The 21,391-nt window shown below is 45.3% G+C and overlaps 2 protein-coding genes across 2 annotated transcripts; one reads left to right on the top strand and one right to left on the bottom strand.

Annotated features, from left to right (window-relative positions):
* Positions 1–527: 527 nt before the first annotated feature.
* On the bottom strand, positions 528–2,849 carry ISCU (iron-sulfur cluster assembly enzyme). Its single transcript, XM_082491484.1, has 5 exons — positions 2,717–2,849; positions 2,512–2,625; positions 2,155–2,265; positions 1,465–1,543; positions 528–1,092 (listed from the first exon to the last, which is right to left on the bottom strand). The coding sequence occupies exons 1-5, from the start codon at positions 2,810–2,812 to the stop codon at positions 995–997; spliced, it is 498 nt and encodes a 165-aa protein (XP_082347610.1). The 5' UTR covers positions 2,813–2,849; the 3' UTR covers positions 528–994.
* Positions 2,850–3,390: 541 nt separating this feature from the next.
* On the top strand, positions 3,391–20,822 carry SART3 (spliceosome associated factor 3, U4/U6 recycling protein; the record flags this gene model as incomplete). The annotated part of the gene is made up of 19 exons (XM_082491844.1): positions 3,391–3,567; positions 4,420–4,546; positions 5,627–5,731; positions 6,981–7,165; positions 8,014–8,119; positions 8,876–9,000; positions 9,484–9,639; positions 10,824–10,962; positions 11,387–11,494; positions 11,890–11,967; positions 12,176–12,234; positions 13,364–13,473; positions 13,754–13,866; positions 14,298–14,374; positions 14,780–14,948; positions 15,679–16,127; positions 16,842–16,994; positions 18,669–18,856; positions 19,488–20,822. 19 exons carry the CDS (start codon positions 3,391–3,393, stop codon positions 19,666–19,668), a joined length of 2,805 nt encoding a protein of 934 aa, XP_082347970.1. The 3' UTR covers positions 19,669–20,822.
* Between the last annotated feature and the right edge of the window lie 569 nt (positions 20,823–21,391).

Genomic DNA, 21,391 nt, shown 5'->3' with positions numbered 1-21,391 from the left:
AAGCTGCGCCACATCACCCCAAAACATTTAACTTTCCAATGCTGCTGTGCCCCCAGCTCACACTCGGCGTGTAAATCCTCCTGGAGGTGAACATCAGCCACGCTCAGCCCACGGCCCACTCCTCCGGCAAAGCTCAGCTCAACTGTGCCCTGCAGGATGCAGAGGTGTCCCCAGAGGGCACAAACCCCCCCTCTGCCCTCCAGGGAGCTTCCCCTCTGCTCGACATCCCAGCTACGCCATTCCCCTCCTGCGTGCAAACCCCACGGTGCATTTACTGTCTTTTAACAGAGCACTTGGCCAACCAAAAAGTTGAATCCTTACAGAAGACTCTCCAAAATTAAATTGTTCTAACGGAATGTTCAAAAACCAAGCATTAAGTCGCGACAGGGTGTGAGCAGAAACCCCCGCACCCAGCCCCTGTCACCCACCAGCGTCTTGCCGGTGCCCTCTAGCGCCGGCTGAAGGGTCCCAGCACCCCGGCGAGGAGGAACCCGCACACACGCTGCCAAATGAAACGCCGACACAGCTGCAGTTCGCGGGCAGACACGCCGCCCCACGTTTGTATACTGCATTGGTACACAGACTGATCTGCAGTTCTGACAGAAACATTAAGACCAAGGCAATGTTTCCCGCTAAATTCTGTAAAATATTAGGCAAAACTATACATCTTCCAAAAAAAGTGCAGCCCTTCCAGTACCGGAACAGCAGGATTTTCTCTCTCGAGAGAGAGAAGCCACCGAGTTCTCTGCAGCTGAGCCGTCTTCTTCCCTCTACCATTCCAAACACAGTCATGACAGGACACAGGCTGATGAAACACCCGCATCCCAGTGGCGTAAGCACTACGAGAGTGGCTGTACACACACGAACGGTGACACGTTGTGCGTAAGTTGTGCGTATCTTACAGCTTCGTATAGTAGTGCGCAGGATCCTACTAAAAGCTAGAATAATTGCACCGCAAATTTAAGTGGAATGAAAACAAGCTTTACAGTCAAGTTTAGGCATTGTTTGCTTTCTTCTCTGACTCTTCTTTGTTCGGATCCTGCTTCAACTTGTAATCAGCCAAGGCAGCTTTGATCGCATCTTCAGCCAACACTACAAACAAAACAAGACAAGGATTTCAAGGACAACAGAAAGAACAAAAGATGTAAAAACACAAGCAGCCAGCAGTGACCGCTGCTGCCGGTAGCACCAGTCGGCACCTTAGAAGTAGAATGTCAGAATCTGTAAGCTTCTTACGAGTCTGCTGAGCTATGGAGTCCAAAAGATGAAAGAGATCTGAAAAGTCTTAAAATAACACCAAAATCTGAACATACGCAAGTTTCTCTTCTGGGCGAACCTTAGCTATTCTTTATGCAGAAACTTTATTTGGAAAACAACACTCGGAAGCATCTGCGCTATTCCCAGAACTTTCCCTCTCACATACATGTTTGCGCTTGAACTTTCACCGCTTGGTCCTTTACTTACTAGAGCAGTGCAGTTTGACTGGAGGCAGGCAGAGCTCTTTAGCGATATCCGTGTTCTTTATTTTCAACGCTTCGTCAACCTGAAACACAGCACGTAGTCACTGGTCACACAAGGTACAACACGGGCTACAAAGGCGTTTGCTGTAGGACTACTTTAATGCTCCAGAGCCAATAGAATCCACACGGAGGAACATCTCAGCTGCCAGGGGCAGGGAAGGATGTCAGAATTAAGGAATGTCTCCGATTGAGCCGTGGTGGGAATGAACAAAAGCATACCAGTGTCGCAGACTAAGTACCGCCAGGGATAATCTTCTGTGCTTACTTTTTATCATAATATAGAAATGCATTTCTTGCGCGGCAGAAAAAGAGTATAAATAATCTAAAGACGTTCCATAACTAAGCTTTCTCTGAGAACCCACAAACAGCATGTTTTTGCTTTCTGCATGAGACACAGAGTACTTCCCTGCAGATTAAAGAAGGTTCCTGGAAAAGGCAACTATTGCTCTAGAAATCAGAGCACTAACAGGGTTGACAGTCACTGCCTTCTAAGCTACGGTACCACACCGCACAAAGTCAGTGCTGGGATTCCCAGGCCACCGTTTCCTACGTGGTCCCAACATAGAACACAAACAGGTTTGAAACTTTGACGGCTTGCCGCAGTGTCACCTCTGACGCCGGCGGGGACCCTTACCGTTTTCCCTTTGACCCACTCCGTCGCCAGCGAACTGGACGCGATCGCTGACCCGCAGCCAAAGGTCTTGAAACGAGCATCGACGATCCTCCCGTTCTCGTCCACTTCCACCTGCCAGAGTATCAGTGGCACCTCAAGCAGTGCCAGGCGCCCCACGGGCACCCTCTCAGGCCCAGGCAGGGCCCTGGCTCCCACCGCGCCCTCGGGAGCGGGACAGGGCCTGCCCGGGCCCCAGGGGACGCCTCAGGCCCGGGGTGTGTGAGGGAAGGCCGCGCTGCAGCCCTGAGGGGAAGCTCCGGGCCTTGCCGCAGCCCCAGCCGAAGCCCTCCCCCGGTGCCAGCGGGTCCCCAAGGTCACCTGCAGCTTCATGACGTCGCCACAGGCCGGGGCGCCCACCAGGCCGGTGCCCACGTTCTTGGCGTTGCGGTCGAGGGAGCCGACATTGCGCGGGTTCTCGTAGTGATCCACCACCTGCCGGGGCACCGCGTCACCAACGGCCACCGCGTGTCCCCCACACACACATTCCCTCCCCCCCCAACCCAGCCTCCCCACAGCCCCTCACCTTCTTATGGTAGCCCAGCCTGGCCACCACCGCCTCCCCGCGCCCGGGCCGCAGCAGCGCCGCCCCCGCCGCCCTCAGCGCCGCCATCTTGAGCATGGCGGGGGGAGGGCGGACCCGCGCCGCCCTTTTATAGCCTCGCGCGGGAGGGCCCCGCCCCCTCGGCCCCGCCCCCGCGCTGCCTCAGGCCGGGCGCCGCTCGGCGCCCACATTGTACCCGAGCGCGGCGGTGTGCGCCGTGTGGGGGCCTGAAGGCTGCCTGGGGGATAATAAACCCTCACGCTGTCGCTGAAACGGTCGATAATCGCTGTTTCCGACCACGACGCCGTTTTTATCGCGACGCCCGGCGCATGTGCGGGCCGCGGCGGCCACACTCAATATGGCGGGAGGGCGGAGCCACGCACGCCCCGCCCTCCTCGGAGGCCCCCTGACCGCCAGGCCCCGGGCTTCCCGCGGCGCCGCCGGTGTTTCGGCCGAGAATAGAAGGGGTCCGGCCCCGACGGCTCTCGCCGAAGCGCGGCTCCGGTGCGCGGACGAGCGCGGGGTCCTGCGGGAGGCGGTTCGCCCCCCTCCTCGCAGCGCTCGCCCGGCGGCAGTGCGCGGCGGCGGGACAGGCGCCGCGGGGACAGCCCCATCAGGCGGCGGAGCGCGGGTGCCTGCGAAGGGAGCTGCATAAGATGGCGGCGGCGGGAGCCGAGGCGGCTGCGGTGGCGGCAGAGGAGGAGAAGCGGCTGCCGGAGGGTGACCCCGAGTCGGGGGGCGACTCGGAGGATGAAGGCGACTCGGACTCGTCTGGAGATGGCGAAGATGAGGAGAAGGAGAATGAGGCCGAGATCCAGCGGCTGGAGGAGCAGGTGGGGCCCGGCTGGGCCGGCGGCGGTGTGGGGAGGGGGCGGCGGGGTAGCACCGCGGTCTCGGCCTGGGCCCGGCTCCCCGGCCCAGGGGAAGCGGTGTTAGAGACCGGGTCGTGCGGCAGTGCTCCGCCCGCGGTGCTGCGAGAGAGGCGCTGGCCCCGGGCGCCCCGCGGGAGCGGTCCCGGAGTTGTGGGGAGGGGTCGCCCCAGAGAACTGAGGCCTCCTCCCCGCCGGGGAACCTCGGAGTGGGGCGACACCCCGTCTTCGTGGGGTCTTCCTTTTTGTGGCCGCCTGCTGGAGCGGCTGCGGCGGTAACGGGGAAAAAACCCTATGGCTGCTCGTGTAGTTGGATGCTAGGAACTGTCAAGGCGTGAATGCTCGGAGTCTGAAGCGGCAAATAAGCGGTTTGGGTTTGGTGTTTGTTTTTTTTTTTTTTTTTGAGAGGGAAATTGGAGAGGAGAGCCCTTTCTTTGAAAAAATTAAAATACGCTTAGTTCTGTCAAAGTAGGCTTTCTTCACTTTGCTCTCCGGGCTCCGTTTCTGCAGCTAGTAGCTGCTGAGCAGTAACCTTTAAGGCTTAGAGCCATAGGCTAAGCTCTAAGCTTAACTTTAAAGCTCTGTTAAACTTAGAAGTGTTTTTTATAAATGTCTGTCTGCTTGTGACCTGAAAGCGTCTTGCAAACAGTAGTGAAGTTTGGCACAACGCTATGCGGGAAGGGAGGTGTCATCTTGGCTGTGTGAGATTTGTATGCCCCAAAGAAAGTATGATCTGTTCGGCTAAATGTTTTCTGACTTCTTCGCGTCCGTCACTCGGCAATCCTTTTAAAAAATAATGTTTGTTTGTTTTTAAAGCTTTCCATCAATGCTTTTGACTATAACTGTCACTTGGATCTGATAAAGCTGCTGCGCCAGGAGGGAGAGTTGGTAAAGCTCAGAAGAGCGCGTCAGAAGATGAGCGAACTCTTTCCACTTACCGAAGGTACAGAGCATCTTCTGCTCATGTTGCAGCCAATACCGCTTAAGCATCATCCATGTAAAACACCACTGTTTCAGTAATGAAATAGTGTGTTTCTGCCAGGCTCTGACAACGTTGTTCTGGTCCAGAGAAAGTTAAAATAATAGATCTGGGACTCCTTAAGCTCTGAGCGCTGCAAATGTTAATGGCCAGCATTGAGCTTGGCCTCTGGCAGACGCAGAGTAGCAAGCCTGTTGCAAGAATTCCAGTTCTTGCCACTTGCAACTGTGCTGTCCTGCCCTGTCCTCTGCCAGAGGCTGCTGTGGTAGCGTGGAACTGGTGGGAGGGGGCTCTTTAGGTGTTCCCAGCTATTCCAGTCTCTGGTCTGCCCGTCTGTTAGCTGGGGAATTTGCTGCCGGGATGCGACCTGCTGTAGCCCAGGGCCAGGCGTGTGTTTGTTTGTGCTGCCTTTGCTGTAGGGCTGGTAACATACAGCTGTGGGGTGGCAGCACTGAAGTGGCTCCAGTCACTTAGTCAGTGAATGTGACACAGAGCCCGGACAAACTCCTGTCAAAAGTTAAAATTTCGCTGGCAAGCAGGAAAAAATATGGTATTGGTGAAAGTTGCAGGTAACCCTTGAAGTGGGTGTTTCTTTATTTCTTTGTAACACAGAGTTAATGTAAATACTGCAGAGGCTGTTCTGCCAGTGTGCTTTTAGCCTTGGCAAGGGAAGGTTTCCTTCTATGCGTGTGGAAACTTGCAGCCTCTAGAGCCACTTACTGTTGCTTGTAAAATTGTGAGGAAACGTGTGCCTCTGTATGCCTCTCTGGTTACTGGTGCACGCTGATCCTCTGCCCACAGTACTGATAAATTGCTGCTTGCAACATCTGCTCTCTTTCAATAGAAGTGTGCTTGTTCAGTACTAATTTGAAAAGGTCTCTACCAAACTTTTCCTTTAAACTAATTGTGCTTAGTTGCGGAGGCTAAAATTGGTCTCCCTGTTTTTAAGTCCGTTACTAAAAACTCTCATAAAAAGTGCAACAAATGGATTTAATTTATTCTTTCTGAGCATTGGTGATGTGTTCTAAACTTCTTCCTTTTCAGAAATTTGGCTGGACTGGTTGAAGGATGAGATAAAAATGGCTTCTGAAAGCTCTGAGCGAGAGAAAGTTTATGAGCTGTTTGAGAGAGCTGTGAAAGACTACATCTGTAAGTTGTTAATACACACTATAAAATGTGTTGCCTTGCATTCAGATTATGGCTTTTTCTAAGAAAATGTCATTTTCTAAGAAAATTGGATCAAAAATATTAGTGTGAAGTGATCCTCAGTTTTTGTGGAGCATTGGAGTTAAAGGCCATTCAAAGGCAATGCTTTAAGTACTCTTGCTGTCTTCAAGATCTTCTAAATGAATGTTGTAAAAAGTTTTAAATGCATACTTTGCACTTCTCTAATCTCTAAAAAGCAGCAGATATTGCACTCGCTTAGTGAGTGCTTTCAGGGTAGGTAACCGTAGCCAGGCTGCGGCACCAGGCTCTGATTGTCCTCGTTAAAAGTGAGGGAAGCACATGGTGTCTTGACTTTCTGGTTCTCAGGATCTACCTGCAGCCATAGCTTAAAACTTTTAGCTTAAAGCACTGCGTAACTGTGTGTTCTTTGGCTATTAGGGTGAGGTGCTGAAAACATGAAGCCTGAAGAAGCAAGGAGGGCTTGGTAGCATTGAGGCAATCCCTTGCAGAAGCTATGTACAGAATGTGTCATTACAGCACTGCATAACTATCCTCACAGAGTGGTGATCATTCCGGAAGAAGGAACGGAGATATGAAGAACTGAGAGGGAACTGGATTTGCTGGATGGATTGCACTTGGGGTTTGGAAAGTTTTCTGGAGCCTGAGACGTGCAATCTGACATCCATTGGTTGGGTAGTCTCTGCTGGGGGTCCCTAAACCTAATTTGCTGAGCTACTGCTATTGGTGGAAGAGGAGCCAGGCAGCTGATGCTGTTCTAGCAAATCCTCCTCCTTCATAGTTATGCTGCTTAAGCAGTTGCTGAACAGGCAAGTGTAGGAGTCTGGAAAGAGAAGGAGGACCTACTTTAATCTGAGTTCTGTAGGAGTGTGACAGCTTTGTGGTCCCAGCTCTGCACATGTGCTCAAGAAAAGTCAAGTTGCTGTTAGGGGGGGTCTTGATGCATCTCTGATGTTGCTTGGGTACCAAAGGTGGCGTACAGGAGTCAATCTGGGTCAGTAATGACCGCGAGAGTGACTTCTTTCAGAAGGCAGTTGTAGCAGCTGGTACTGAACCAAGAGCATGGAATAAAATATTTTAATTTTTCTTTACTACATTGGACAGTCAAGAAAATTGTCATGTGTTGGTTTTTCTGTGGATGTTTAGGAAGTGAAGAGATGCCTCTTTTAGTTTTGAGGGTATTAGGTCATCTGTTTCTCATAACTTTGTTTAGGTCCTGAAATTTGGCTGGAATATGCGCAGTATTCAATTGGTGGCATTGGCCAGGAAGGAGGAATTGAGAAAGTTCGCTCAATATTTGAGAGAGCGTTGACTGCGGTTGGACTGCATGTGACAAAAGGAACAGCTCTGTGGGAAGCATACCGCGAGTTCGAGAATGCCATACTGGAAACAGCACAGGTAAGACCAGTCTCCTGGGCTCTAGTAAGAAACAGGTTTCTTCAGAGAAAAGAGGGTGTAATGTCACACAATTGTGTCTTTTCAGTTGTAGAAACTGAGCCTTTGGTCTGGGAAAAACATTGTTTGTATTTAGTTGATAATAGTAATGGATTTGTGTTTTAAATAAGATAATAAAATGTCATATCTGGAAGCAAAGTTTCACTCTGCTTCTTTAGCTTGAACTGACAAGAATAGCTTTAAATTGAGTAACTTCGTTATGAAAGAGTGTTCTTGCCAGCGAATGTTTTTGCAGATAGTCAATCATGTTTGTATTTCTAGGCTGTTTTCTACTTCAGCTTTTAACTCATTCATTTTTTCACCCTTTTTGTGACTCTTGGATGATAGTATATTATCCTTGGAACATGCTGTTTGACATCTACAAAAGATACCTTTACAAGGTACTCTAACAGAGGAGTAATGGGAGAACACCCTGTCGTTCACAAACAGAAAGCAAGCTGGAAGTTTTAAATCATCTGTCCACACACCGGGGACTTATTGAAAAACTATTTGGCAGCCCAGTGGGTTTGTGAAATGGCACGGTCACATGTGGCTTGCTGTTTTTTCAGGTTATCGTTTCCCTATGCATGTGTCAGCTTTCAGTGAGGAATGCTTTTCACGTTCATCCAGCTTCTGAGTCTAGCAATTCCCAAGTTTTAGCTTTCACAGCAGTGACCTGAAATGCGAGTTGGCTGTGTCTGTCCTTCAAGGATCATTTAGAGCCCGGACCCCCAACCCATAAACAATACCCCATCGTGTTCATCAGCTCGGGCTCGAGGGAACTGATTAAATTTCAATCCTTTTGTTTGTAGCCAGCTCCTGGCAGCGTTCCATCGCCTGAGCAGCAGCAGATGCTCTGCAGCCAGCTTGAGAAGATCCACACGCTGTTCAGGCGCCAGCTGGGGATCCCGCTGTTAGGTAAGAGCCGGTGCACTTGGGGAGACGGCATGGATAAGCTGCGTTATGGTGATCCAGGCATTAGTCATGATTATTCTTTTGGTAGAGCCACACAAACTGCAGCTGTAGTATTTGTGAATTCTTTAATCGGTTACATTTGCCCGTCTCTATGGCCTCTTGAATGATGCACAGATCCCTTTTGTTCAGAGATACTCTTACTCATTGAAACTTGGTTTATCTGTTTCTTCGGTATGTAATTTGAGGCTATTTAAAGTACAAGTGATGAGCACAAAGCATGGCTGTTAGGAACTAGGAATTCGGCTGTGATGATCACTACGTAAGAACCTTGGTCGGTAGGGAATAGCGCATGCTGACAGCTGGATTGTTAGAATTCTGCCATATCTGCTTCGTTCTTTAAACTCCGAGTCCCTTTTCTTGTGGCTTTGCTTGTAGGAGAAAGTTAAACGCAGTTCTTTGACTTCTCCACTTGCATATTGAAATAATTTGGGTTGATCTCTTTTCTTTAAAGCCTTGGGAAAATCTTGCCACTTAGGTTTTCTAAATGAAAATCAGCAGCTTTAATATAACTTGTCTTGAATTTGTGTTGTAGTACAGTGTATAAGATGAAGTGTCTGAATCCTGTAACCATGCAGTAGTGCGACAGTTAAGATACAAAAGTGTAAACAGAAATACAAATGTGTTAAAATCAAATATAGGTTGAATGTTGATTATTAGCTCAATAAGTCAGTGATGTGGTTTCATGTCTGTTTTTAATAGATATGGAGGCTTCATATGCTGAATATGAGGAATGGTCAGAAGATCCGATCCCAGAAACAATAATAAAGAATTACAAAAAGGCTCTACAGCAGTTGGAGAAGTGTAAACCATATGAAGAGGCACTGGTACTTCTGTTACTCATACCTTGCTTAAAAACTAAGAGTTAATTGCTTTGGGGTGATTTTTTTTTTTTTTTCTTTTCAAAATTTTATTATCTTTCTAGTCATGGAGATGAAGCCGCTATGTATTGGTAGGTGACTTTTGGTTGTGAGCAGCGTGAGACAAGAAGCCTCACAACTGGGTATACTGGAAACTATTGAATCCACTGACTGTGTCAGGCCACCCTAAGGTGCACTTGCATACTCTGGCTGTTTCTTCCAGCATTGATGACCATACTGGGCTAAGAGGAATAAAAAGTGGGGATCTGAATGGCTTCAGAACCAGGGTGGTATTCGGAGATACGTGAAAATCAAAAGCTGCTGACATTTAGCAGGCCGAGCTCTTGTGTGAAATTTTGCACGAGACTTACTCTGAGTAACAGTTGAACTGTTTGAATCATGCTTTTTTTCCCTGAAGATTTTAATTTTTTATATCTGTTTGGTTTGTAGCTGGGTGCTGAAACGCCGAAGTTAGCAGAATACCAAGCTTACATCGATTTTGAAATGAAAGCAGGTGATCCAGCTCGCATTCAGTTGATCTATGAGAGGGCTTTGGCTGAGAACTGCCTTGTGCCAGATCTTTGGGCACGCTACAATCAGTATTTGGTAAGGACACAAGCAAGATGTTTGTGGCTTTATTTTCCTGTTTTCTTGGTTTTTTGTTGTGTGGTTTGGTTTTGTTTTTTTTTTTTAATCTTAGTGGCTGATAAACGAACAACCAGTAAGTTCTACTTCAGTCCTGTCCCTTAGTCTTCAGAAACTGATTTTCACCTTGCCTTGGGTTTCTTCATGTTTTCAGTGGTGTGTCTGTTGATCAAATGAGCATTTGCTCATTTTTTTCCTCCAGTTGTGTGTTTTCTCTGCAGAATTTGACTGGGTGTGGGCTTTAAGGCTTGTGTTATCTGGCAAAGAGTTGACTAGGTGTGACCAGCTGTACTGTAAGCTCTGACGTTGTTTCTGGCTAGTCATCCAGGCGCATTGCCTCTGAGGATGTCCCTCATTTTCTTGTAGCTTTTGTAGGCAAAGCAGTTCAGTGGTGTCTGAATCACCGGGGAATCCTGCCTGTCCTTCAGGAGACAGGTCAATTAGTGTTGGTGCTTGTTTGAGGGCTGCCAGTGCTCTCCTAAATATTTTACAGTGGAGAACAACTAGTTTACCAACAAGCCAAAGCAAACCCAGATGTTTAGTCCATATTTACACGTGGGCAAGTTAATGCATTTGAAAATTGATATTGAAGTTGAGAGGCAGGTTTTTTTTGTGTACAGAAGGTCGGTCTAATAAGAGATGAGTGTAAATCGCCACGGGAGGCTTATCTGGGCTGAGTTGCTCCGTCATGTCTTTGTCTTACCAGCTTGAGACAGCAGGTTGCGGACGGAACAGCGCCTGCCTCCCTTGAGTAAGCTGTGTGTGCACCCTCTTTCTTGTATCCTTTCCTCCCTTCTTCTAAACGTACCAACAGCAGTTGGGAATTTACTTGGCGCCTTTATTGTATTTATCTCATAGGCAGAAAATACCTAACTGGCTTGGTTGGAAGCAGACAGTTAGGTATTGCAGGCTGAATATGGCATGGAGTTCTTGTTTGTGTTGCTCCTGAGCATATCCTTTCTGTTTTGAAGGTGTTCATGAGGGTTTGAGGACTACAGAATTTAAAATGCTCATATTTTCTTAATTTTTCAACTATAAAATGGAAGTACTGTGTTAAGGTGTTGGCTTTTTACAAGCTCGTATGTCTTAAGGGCTCTCTGGTTAATAGGAACTGAAAACTTTGTTGTATGATTTTTTTTTTTCAGGACCGGCAGCTGAAAGTGAAAGAGTTGGTCTTGTCAGCTCATGACCGTGCTGTTAGAAACTGTCCCTGGACAGTTGGGTTGTGGATTCGATACCTTTTGGCGATGGAGAGGCACAGAGTTGACCACGGCATTATTTCTGGTAAAGAAAGACCATTTCAGCAAGACTCCTTTACACTACAGAACTGCTCTTTGTGTTCTGAATAATGTGTGACAAATGGTGACCTGTAGGATGCTGTAGGATTTGTTTTCATCCTGCCACAACAGTCTTAAAAGTGTGCTTCTAGGGCAAAGTGTGCTTCTAGGGCAAAGCTGCTTTTGTTGAGCAGCTTCAATTCTGAGCAAGCAATTTACTTGAACATTGCATGAACTTTACTGAATTAAACTGGCTTCTACATTCGCTTCCTAAACCAATTTAGCATATGTAGGATTTCTTGTGTTTTCCTGTCTTCCTAGAAATGTAAGGTGTATATACTTCTTTGTGCTGTACACTGTAGCTTGCTGATTTTGTCAATATTTGAAAAGTAAATATGTTTGTGTGGGTGTGTTTTCCCCCTTTCTTTCAGAAATGTTTGAAAAAGCTCTGAATGCAGGTTTTATTCAGGCAACGGACTATGTAGAAATCTGGCAGGCATATCTTGATTACCTGAGAAGAAGGGTGGATTTTACACAAGGTATATATGATATATGCGTGAATAAATATTTAAACTGTTTTCTATGTACCTCTCTGAAACAGTAGTATTACTTTTTTAAAAAATCCAACAGCAGTTTCACATCTTGCACAAAAATTACTTTCTGACCAGTTAGTTTCTATAAAATAAATGAACCTAGTTGGTGTAAAGCAGTTCCTTGCTGACAGAATAGAATAGATGGTGCTGTTGCAAAAATGCCCTGCCTTATATTTTGGGTACTTGATGTTTTTTTGTTATGCATGTAGTGAGTTTTACTGAAGTTATAAACTTTGGCTTCCCCCTCAGTAAAAAAGTGTTGGTGTTAAGAAGAGGTTTTAGTGGATGGGAGACGAAAATTAAATTATTATTTTAAGCCATTTCTTTCTTTTTTTCTAAAGACTCGAGTAAAGAACTGGAAGAGCTGCGGTCTGCCTTTGCACGTGCTGTGGAGTATTTGAAACAAGAAGTGGAAGAGCGTAAGTTAAATCATCCAGTACATTGGGTTCTCTTGTTCAAAATAATTTTTGTAAGACTAGTTCTCCACACAGTATCTAACTTGTCTTCAAATGTCTCAAACATTTTAACAAAACTACAGATAACTCTCCATTCTAGATGAAATGTTTTGTTTAAGAAACACTTTATTTCCAAGAGCCATTCACAAACAGGACTTATTTTTATTCCCAGGATTCAGTGAAAGTGGAGATCCATCCTGCACCATCATGCAGAACTGGGCAAGAGTTGAGGTGATGTTTCTATCTGCTGTATTTAAACCGCTAGACTAGAGAAAATTGATCGTTTTAATATTCCAACCACAGAGTGCAATCCTCTTGTACTTTGGTGTTTTGTCTGGGTAACTTCAATGAGTAAATCTTTCTTCCGCTCCTGTCTGGACTGGTCAAGCATGTAGTGTAGCTTCAGGCTTTAAGCACGACCTCCCAGGAAAGAAACAGCATTCTCTTTGCGAAAGTTGTTAGGACTGTTGGCATGTTTATACTGCCGTGACTGCAGCGTGGTACAGAGATCTGAGGAACTTAGTGGGCTGGCCACAGTGGCTTGGAACTTTACTTAAGTCTGTAAACTGCCCTGAATGCTGCCTAATTTAGTGCTGCCTACGCTAACTAGTTTCAAACTAGTACAGGTATCAGTGTGCTGGTGTGGTCACCGCCTGTGAGTGGATGTTTTATTTTCCTTCCTTTGCCACAGGCTCACATGAATCGGGATAAGTCATGTTACTTTGGTGCTATAATTTCTCTGGGTGTAATGCATGGGATGGCTTGCCAAAGTCTCCGGCGTTGTGATCCTTCTGAACAATGTGGGCTGGAATCTGAATTAATTACTTTTACTTTCTGTCTGCTTAGTGGAGGCAGAAAGTAGGTACATCCAGGTGTGATTCAGCTTATGGTAAAGCATTTCTAGCAAGTCAGGTGTCCAGTGTTCTCACGTACCTCTACAGTGAGATCGGGTGAATCTTGCTTGGGTGTCTTAATCCATTTCTCCCCTTCCCCTGCTCCCTTTCCTAAGCACTTCTTAGACTGAGAACTGGTTTTGTGTGTAAGTGCTCTGTTAGGTCCATTCATGAATAATGACAAAAGGAAAAATTCAGAAGCAACTATCTAATTCTTTTTATAATGACCAAAATGAAATGTATGTGGGAGCCAGAAACCAGGATGGATGTAACAGGTGGGCAGGGAAGTATTACTCAGTAGTAGGATTGAGTTCGGTGTTCATTCTGATGGCTCTAAGGAGCAGATGTGTCTTCCTGGGTCTGTGTGCATCATCTGTGGTGGTTTCGTGTTTTGGGGAGGGGGGCGGGCAATGGTGTTGAACAAATAATCCTGAATTCTATGGAGTACTTTGGATGCTCTGTTTCAGGCCCGCTTGTGTAACAACATGCAGAAAGCCAGAGAACTCTGGGACAACATCATGACTAAAGGAAATGCCAAATATGCTAACATGTGGCTGGAGTATTATAACCTAGAAAGGTAAGAGCTTGGCTGGTTGGAAGAGTTAATTAACTCTTTAGTTCCCTCATCTGTGTGAGACAAGACGTAGGTGCTTAGCATGGATATATTTCATGTGGGTTTATAATGTGGTTTACAGCAGCTCTGCAGTATATTTTGGAATTATCGCAGCAACGAGGTGTAGTGCGAGCTCACTGGGGAAGGAGGGAAAACATTTGCATAGAATGTAGTTAACTGTGTCCTGTCTTGTAATGTCGATGTGGAGGATTGGCTCCTCACTGCCGTGGTTTCCCCGTTACAGAGCACATGGTGATACTCAGCACTGCAGGAAGGCCTTGCACCGGGCTGTGCAGTGCACGAGTGACTATCCTGAGCACGTCTGTGAGGTGCTGCTCACGCTGGAGAGAATAGAAGGTAACTAACTACACATCGTCTCGTTTTACCCGGTCTGGTTTGGTGTACAATGATACAGGGTGAATTTTGATCTAGTGTTTTGTGTTCTGGTGAAGGCTTATTTTCTTTTCGTTACTGTAGTATACACAAGCAGCTCCTTTTTTCTTTTTTTCTTCTTTTCTGGCCTCACTTGGAGCCTTCTGAAATGACTGGGTTTTTCCATGCCTTTTTAGAGTGTCTTATTGTAAATGAGAGGTTTCTGCTCTGATTGGTTTTTGTTTTCTCTGTCTTTGAAGGCTACTCATTATACTTAGAATTTTCATCTGTAATGGTTAGTATGAAGAACGAGTTCCATGAACTCATTGACTCTGATTTTTCCAGAATTGTATTTTCAAATTATGGGAAAGCTAAACACAAGGCTTTTTTTTTTTTTTTTTTTTATTATCCTTTAGGAACATTGGAAGACTGGGATGCAGCTGTTCAAAAAACAGAAAACAGATTAGCTCGAGTTAATGAACAAAGAGCAAAGGTCAGAATTTTCTGTAAACTACCTTAGCAGTTTATAGGAAATACCTGTATTAATGTCGTACTTGTCTGAATGTCAGATTTCTAAAGCTGGTTCCCATAGATAAGCCTGAATTGTCTTAAATGCTAAATCCTATTGTTTTTAGTTTAAAACTGTGGCTCATGTCTTTTGATGCTTTTTATCTTTTACTTTTTGACGCTTGGATGGATACAGAGTAACATGCGCTCTAGGAAAGCTATAAGAGCAAATAATTATGTGCTTTAAATCATGACCCCGTTAGCGCTGTGTTTCATGGAGTGTAGAAGAAAACCCTCCAGGTTCAGCACTCTAGAAAATAGTGTGTAAGAATGCTCTGTAATCTGCAGTCACTAGAAAAAAAAATAATAATAAAATCTTCCATATTTGTAGGCTGCTGAGAAAGAAGCTGCTCTGGCAAAGCAAGAGGAAGAGAAAGCTGAACAACGAAAGCAGGCTCGGGCAGAAAAGAAAGCTTCCAAAAAGGCTAAAAAAAACAGGATTGGAGACAAGCGCAAAGCAGATGATGATGATGAGGGTGAATGGGGACAAGAAGAAGAAGGTAAAAGCCCAACCAGAAAACAACCCAAAATTACAGACCCCTGGCTAACAGGGTTATTGGTTGCCTCCCTTCAGTTACAGGTGGATGAGAAAGTGCCATTGCTTGTATCTTCAGAGCTGCTGTCTGTTCAGGGCCTCTTTCTCCTAGGAGATCTTTGTGGTAGTGAAATGAAAGCAAGACTAAATGGTTTTTGATCAGCAGCAGTATGTGTTTATAAGAACTCCTATAGTTTTTTTTATTTCTGAGAAATAGTGATTTGACTTCTTTTTTTCTTCTTTGTTTAAAATAAAGTCATTTTCCTGACTCATCAAATGACGGCATGTGTCTAAATTGGGTTATTCAGTATTGTAGCAGACTCATTGAAGGTGGTAACAGAAGATTTTAATAGATTGCTGCCACTGGGACTTTTGGGAGCTCTTACATTTTTGTGTTTCTTACTTTAAAATAAATTGCGTTAGACAAAGAGAAAGAACATGATTCAGTAGTTGTAACTGACAGAAAAAGGGGAAAAAATATCCCTGTTGCTTTCATCTAAATAATTCCTGTCTTGGTCAAATAATCTGTTTGTTACTTATTCGTAAAACCTGAGGGAGAATTTTATTTTGTTTCTTTGTATTTGTGGTTTCCCATGCCTTCTCCAAACTCCGTAGTGGTGATGGAGGACAGCTTAGTTTCAATGGGGAATGAAATGGTGTCTTCTAGTAAGGCTTTCAATTTCATTAATCAGCAGAGCAGCCCAGCAAGAGACACAAGGGAGATGGTGATGGCATACACCTTGAAGAAGACATGGAGGTAGAAACAGGGCTGTTTGGAAGAAGTGGACCTGAAAAGCCAGATCGCCCAGGAAACCAAAAGGAAAAAGCATCTACCAGTCGAAAAGACATCCCCAAAGTTTTACATGACAGCAGTAAAGATAGCGTCACCGTCTTTGTCAGCAACCTTTCCTACACCATGGCAGATCCTGAAGTGAAACTGAAAGAGCTCTTTGAGAGCTGTGGGGAGGTAGCAGAAATCCGTCCAGTATTCAGCAACAAGGGGACTTTTCGGGGCTACTGCTATGTAGAATTCAAGGAAGAAAAATCTGCTCTCCAAGCTCTTGGCTTGGATCGTAAGGTTGTGGAGGGAAGACCAATGTTTGTTTCTCCGTGTGTTGACAAGAACAAGAATCCAGACTTCAAGGTAAACTCTTATTCTTTCAAGTAATAGGTTGAGCAGTGGGACTGCATAGAAAAGCTGGCAGAATATATTGCTGCCAGAGGGCTTGCACCTAATGAATTCGTGCTGTGCTAGTTTGGAACGGTAACGTTACATCTTAGCAGTAAAAACTGTTTTCTGGCAGTTCCTGCATCTTGTGTTACTCTGCCATAAACCAGGGTTGAAATTAGCAGTTTTTGGCAACTCTTGAGTACGCTAAGCTGAGCGGCTTGTTAATGGTGTGAGCCACCTGCTTGAGTATCTCAGTCTGTACAGTACTTTTTTGGCCGAGTTGTACAGCTGTGGGCATTTACTACACAACCCACTGGTTCTTGTTAATGGTCCGTACTAGATATCAGCTGTATAATTGGTGGCTTTCTGCATTACAGACTTACTGTACAGAAAAACTTAATGGTTCAGATAATGTCTTCTTGCTCAGTTGTCACTATCGATAGCCCTTCTCCTTGTGAAGGAGATAGTTGCTTAGAAGTATCTCAGTTCTTAAAATTACTTGCAAGTCCTTAGTGTTTGCATACAAACATACAGGCGTACACCTTTCATGGTAATACTGATGACTTGAAGGTATTTTTCTATCACACAAATATGAAGTACTCTAAATTTTTGGAGGTGCAATGGATTGAAATCCTTGGAGTCTCTGACTGGTTTGTTTGCTGTCTAACAGCCTTTTCATTTCTTCAGGTGTTCAGGTATAGCACTACACTGGAGAAACATAAGTTGTTTATATCTGGTTTGCCGTTTTCCTGCACCAAGGAAGAGCTGGAAGATGTGTGTAAAGCACATGGGAATGTGAAAGACATTCGGCTGGTCACCAACCGAGCTGGGAAACCCAAGGTAGGCACTCTTAATTTTAAGAAGTCCTTCAAAAAGCAGCTCTTCGTGAAGTTTGGATATAAAAAGTAAGCTTTATATTTTAAGTTGCCAACCTGGCTTTGCATTAAAACTTGTAGAAATGGTTGGAGTTACGCAGCCCAGTGTGCCTTTGTGCTAACAAACAAGAAGTAGGAGGGGAAGAGGAAATTTTCCAAAATACTTCTTAAATTGCACAAGAAGAGTGTGTGATATAAATGGGATGGAGGGGAAGACGTTTACAGCACTTCCAGTATAGTAAAAATAGTCATTAGGAAGTCTGCAAAGAATATTTGGTTTTAAAGTAACTGACTAGGTCAGGTTCACCTGCTAGAACAAATTCCCCTCCTGCCTCTCTTCAGTTCCTTGGGGCTATCGTTCATACCACCTGCTGCAATAATAGATCTGCCAGTGAGAAATGAGCCACCTCTTTGTGACGGGGCTCATTATTTCCATCCTGGAATAAATGACTCCTTGTTAAATAAGACACTCTAAACTAGCTGCTGCTTTGCCAGAATTCTACCTGACACCTCAGCCACGTCTGCGTGTTGGGCACTTCTGACAGGTGCCATCCTGGTGACGATGTGCATGTATTTTTAAAAGGCATTTTCTAGCTCTGGGCAATGTCTCAAGTACAGTTCCTGTTGCACGCACGTAACGAGCGCTCTCCAGGTGTACCCCAAGTCTTGCAAGCCACGTTCTCAGCTTAGTTTGAGCTGGGATTCTGTCTAAACCACGAATAAATGTACTTTGAATGTTACAGAAAATTTGATGTGTTTCCTGTGAAACTGGATAGTGCAAAAATACAGCATAGGGTTTTGAATATCGTTTAGAAGAGTAACAATAATGGAACAGGGAGGTGATGCCTCCCAGCCCGTGTATTCCCTGTAGCAGATGCTGGGGCTGCCCTTTTGTCCACTGGCTGAAAATAAGACCCCATCACCGAAGGTGCACCAGCACGGGTGGTCAGTAGCTGGTTACCAGTGTGGTTAGTGGTTGTTCCTTCACGAAGTCAACGTGGATTCGTTTCTGCAAAGAACGCTTTTGTCACCAGTCCCTGTTCTCAGGGCAGAAATATCAGTCTCTTTTCAGACAGTGCCTTTTAGAGCTGCTTAAGATGGGTTTTACTGCTCTTGAAACCAAGGTGGCTGCAGTGGCCCTGCGTTGGTGGACTTGATTCCTTAGGTACGAGTTGTAGCTTAGTGAAGAGTCACAGGAGAGTTTCTGTGGATATTCGTGTTCTAGCTCCATAGATTGATTTATCTTTCCTTCCACTAAGAATCCAAATCTCTCCCAATACCAGATTCAGCCTGGATATATGTATAATATATAGACTTAGAAGTGAAGAATTCCCACTGATGCAGTACTTCATTATATTTATTTTACTGGCATCTTGGTTTTCTTTTTTCCTTTTTTTTTTTTTTCTTTTGTATATCTCTTCCACAAATTAGGAGGGCATTGTGAATGAGAGTCAATAAATGCAGTTGTAGATTTGTGTAGGTAAGAATTTTTTTAGCTAAAGAATTCTGGGACTCTTGGCCGTGTTTAGGTCCGCTTTCTGTACGGTTTTCTTATCGGTTGGCCAAATTATTAGCAAAAACTGTCATGCAGAAAAAGAAGCCCTAAAACTAACGTAGGTTACCTCTTTTCCTTGTGTAGGGCCTGGCCTATGTGGAATATGAAAACGAAGCTCAGGCCTCGCAGGCTGTGCTGAAGATGGATGGCCTGACAGTTAAGGAACATGTCATCAAGGTGGCGATCAGTAACCCACCTCTCCGAAAGCTGCCGGACAAGCCTGAGGCGGGCAGAGCCTCGCAATTTGCAGTACCACGACAGGTTTACGGAGCGTAAGTATTGGTGAGGGAGAGACTGTTTGGCCGTGCTTAAAAAGAAAACACTGGGTTTCTCTATATGCTACAACGTGGGAATGTTCTCTAGAATATGAGAGAATGTTTAAGAGGTGCTGAACCATACGAATTTGGGTTGCTGGACTGAGAGGAAAAGCAGATTTTTCTTTTTTACATTACCACCATAAACAGGTTGGTAGTGACTGAGAGTATTGGGTATTGGACACCCTCTTGGATCCGGTGTTACCACCTGCGCACCGATAACTTCCACGTCCTCTCGTTCTGCAGAACCAGCCATTGCTCACAGCGAGCATTAAGGTTGCGCTTTTGTCTTTTTTAGAGTGCTCCTGCTGCTCGGTGTTGCATTGGCATTGTATTGTACGGGCCCTGTAGATAAACACGGAGCTTCAATTTCTGGGGACTGTTGAGCACTTGTTTTCTGCACTTACGTATACCGTTTCAAAGGGCGCCCGTCGAAAGCTTTGCACTGCTTATTACTGAAACAAATGACAGGAATAATATTAAAGTGAGCGTTCCTCACAGTGAACAAAGTCCTTTTTGTTTCCCCAAGCTAAAACAGTTTGCTCAGGGAGCGCTGGGATATTTTTAAATGTTACTTTTTGTTCTCCAGGCGAGGGAAGGGAAGGACACAGCTGTCAATGATGCCTCGTGCGTTACAGCGCCAGAGTGCTCCTGTGGCGAAGGCTGAGAATGGGATGGTCCAGAACTCACCAGCAACTTCATCCGAACCCCCTGAGGAGCCTAAAAAGATGTCCAATGCTGATTTTGCCAAGATGCTACTGAAAAAGTGAGCAAAAAGTCCGCAATCAGCGGGTCTGGTAAAATGTGAAATGCCTTTATGGAAGCCATGCTGTGTCCTTATGCTAGCAAGGAGAGAACGCCAGTCACAATCACGTGTAAATACTGTTCTGGACTACGGCATTCATCGAGATCAGTGTAGGATGGTACAAATCCTGTTTTTTCCTCTGTTTCTAAGAGCAGAGTTACACTATGTTCTGGTAAAATGGCGTTATACGATTCCTCATATTGAGGGTAACGAGGGGGGAAATATTTCCTGTACAGGTTGGATGCCACGTCAAGTTTTACGAATACTTTGCAAATATTTCTCTTTCATTAACGAATGAGATGCGGTGTGAAAGCCTAACGATGATAACCTTGTCGAGCTCTACTGGTCGGTTCGGATTGTGATTGCAGTCATTCTCTCTGACGACAAACCCGTTTTACACCCAACCACACACACGCGCGGGGACATTCATCTCCTTCCATTAAGAGTTAAATGGCAGATGCTAGTAACTTCACCACAATGGCCTATTTTAGTATCGGGAGAGTTTCTATACATATGTGTGTATATGTATATACACAAATATACATATATATGTATTCAGTTAATGTTCTGTTCAAGTTGATCTGATTTTTATATTGTGTATTTGTTTAAAGACATTCAAATTATTCTTAAGTGTCATCCTACTTAGATCTGGTAATTTTTCTTTCCCGTAAAAGCTGTACATGCTGTTGCTGAGGACCATGGTTTTTTTTTTTTGGTTGTTTTTGGTAGCTAGCTCATACGTCTTTTGCAGGTGGTTTCTGTATGGTTTTGTACAAACGTGAAGTGCAAGCTGATGTTTCTTGGTTTATTAAACTCAAGTTCTCAAAGGTTTTCTATAAATACTGTTGCTTTTGTTTAAATGTGGGTGTTGGAATTGCACTTATCCTACGGCAGCTGGGAAATACTGACGTACCTCGCTTCTCAGGTGCACTGAGATAGTGTCCCATACCTTTAAGTAGCTCATTCCATCTAATATGACTATCCTGAAACCACTTTAGTCATCCCCTCAGTTTTTTAAATATTCTGGTACATGATCTTGGATAGAAATATTACTGCTTGTCGATTAAAACTGCTGCTAACTCTGGAAGTCAACAGAGGCAGGGGTTGAATGTGAGGAGGGAGCCCCAGTAGCAAGTTCACTTGTATGACACAAGCACTGCTGCAAATAAACACTATTTTCAGTGCTTACATTCTGTGCTCATTTGCCTTGGCTTTACTTTGAAATGATGAGTCTGTTTCAGAGCTTTGAACCATGTAACATCGATGGGCAGCTGTGGCGATACAGCAAGGGACCACCTTCTGTCAGTGCTTGTTCACACTATGGTATGCAGCCTCTTCCGTGCTAGCCGCGTGGGCTAGCCATGGCGCTAGCCATGGCGCTAGCCATCCGCTATTGCGCTGATGAGACAGTGGGATTGCATCTCAAAATGGGATTAGAAATGTTCTAATAACACTTTAATAAGAAGCTGTGATTTAGGGGGTAGGAATGATAAGGCTGGTGCATTTGGATGCTTGCCTTGCCCTGATGGCGGGCGGGTGCGCACACACCACCAGAGATGATTTATTTACATCTCACTTGGCTGTTGGGGTTGGACTTGCGGCCGTGGAGCCCTGTGCTGTGCCCCAGGCTGCAGTACAGCATGCGTGTGCTCTGTAACAGCCCGTGTAAAGCGCTACTCCACAAACCG

Source organism: Vanellus vanellus, assembly GCF_965231255.1.
Source record: "Vanellus vanellus genome assembly, chromosome: 16".
In the NCBI taxonomy this organism is placed as follows: domain Eukaryota; kingdom Metazoa; phylum Chordata; class Aves; order Charadriiformes; family Charadriidae; genus Vanellus; species Vanellus vanellus.
The sequence above is the reverse complement of the archived record's forward strand: the minus strand, read 5'-3'. Positions and strand labels throughout refer to the sequence as shown.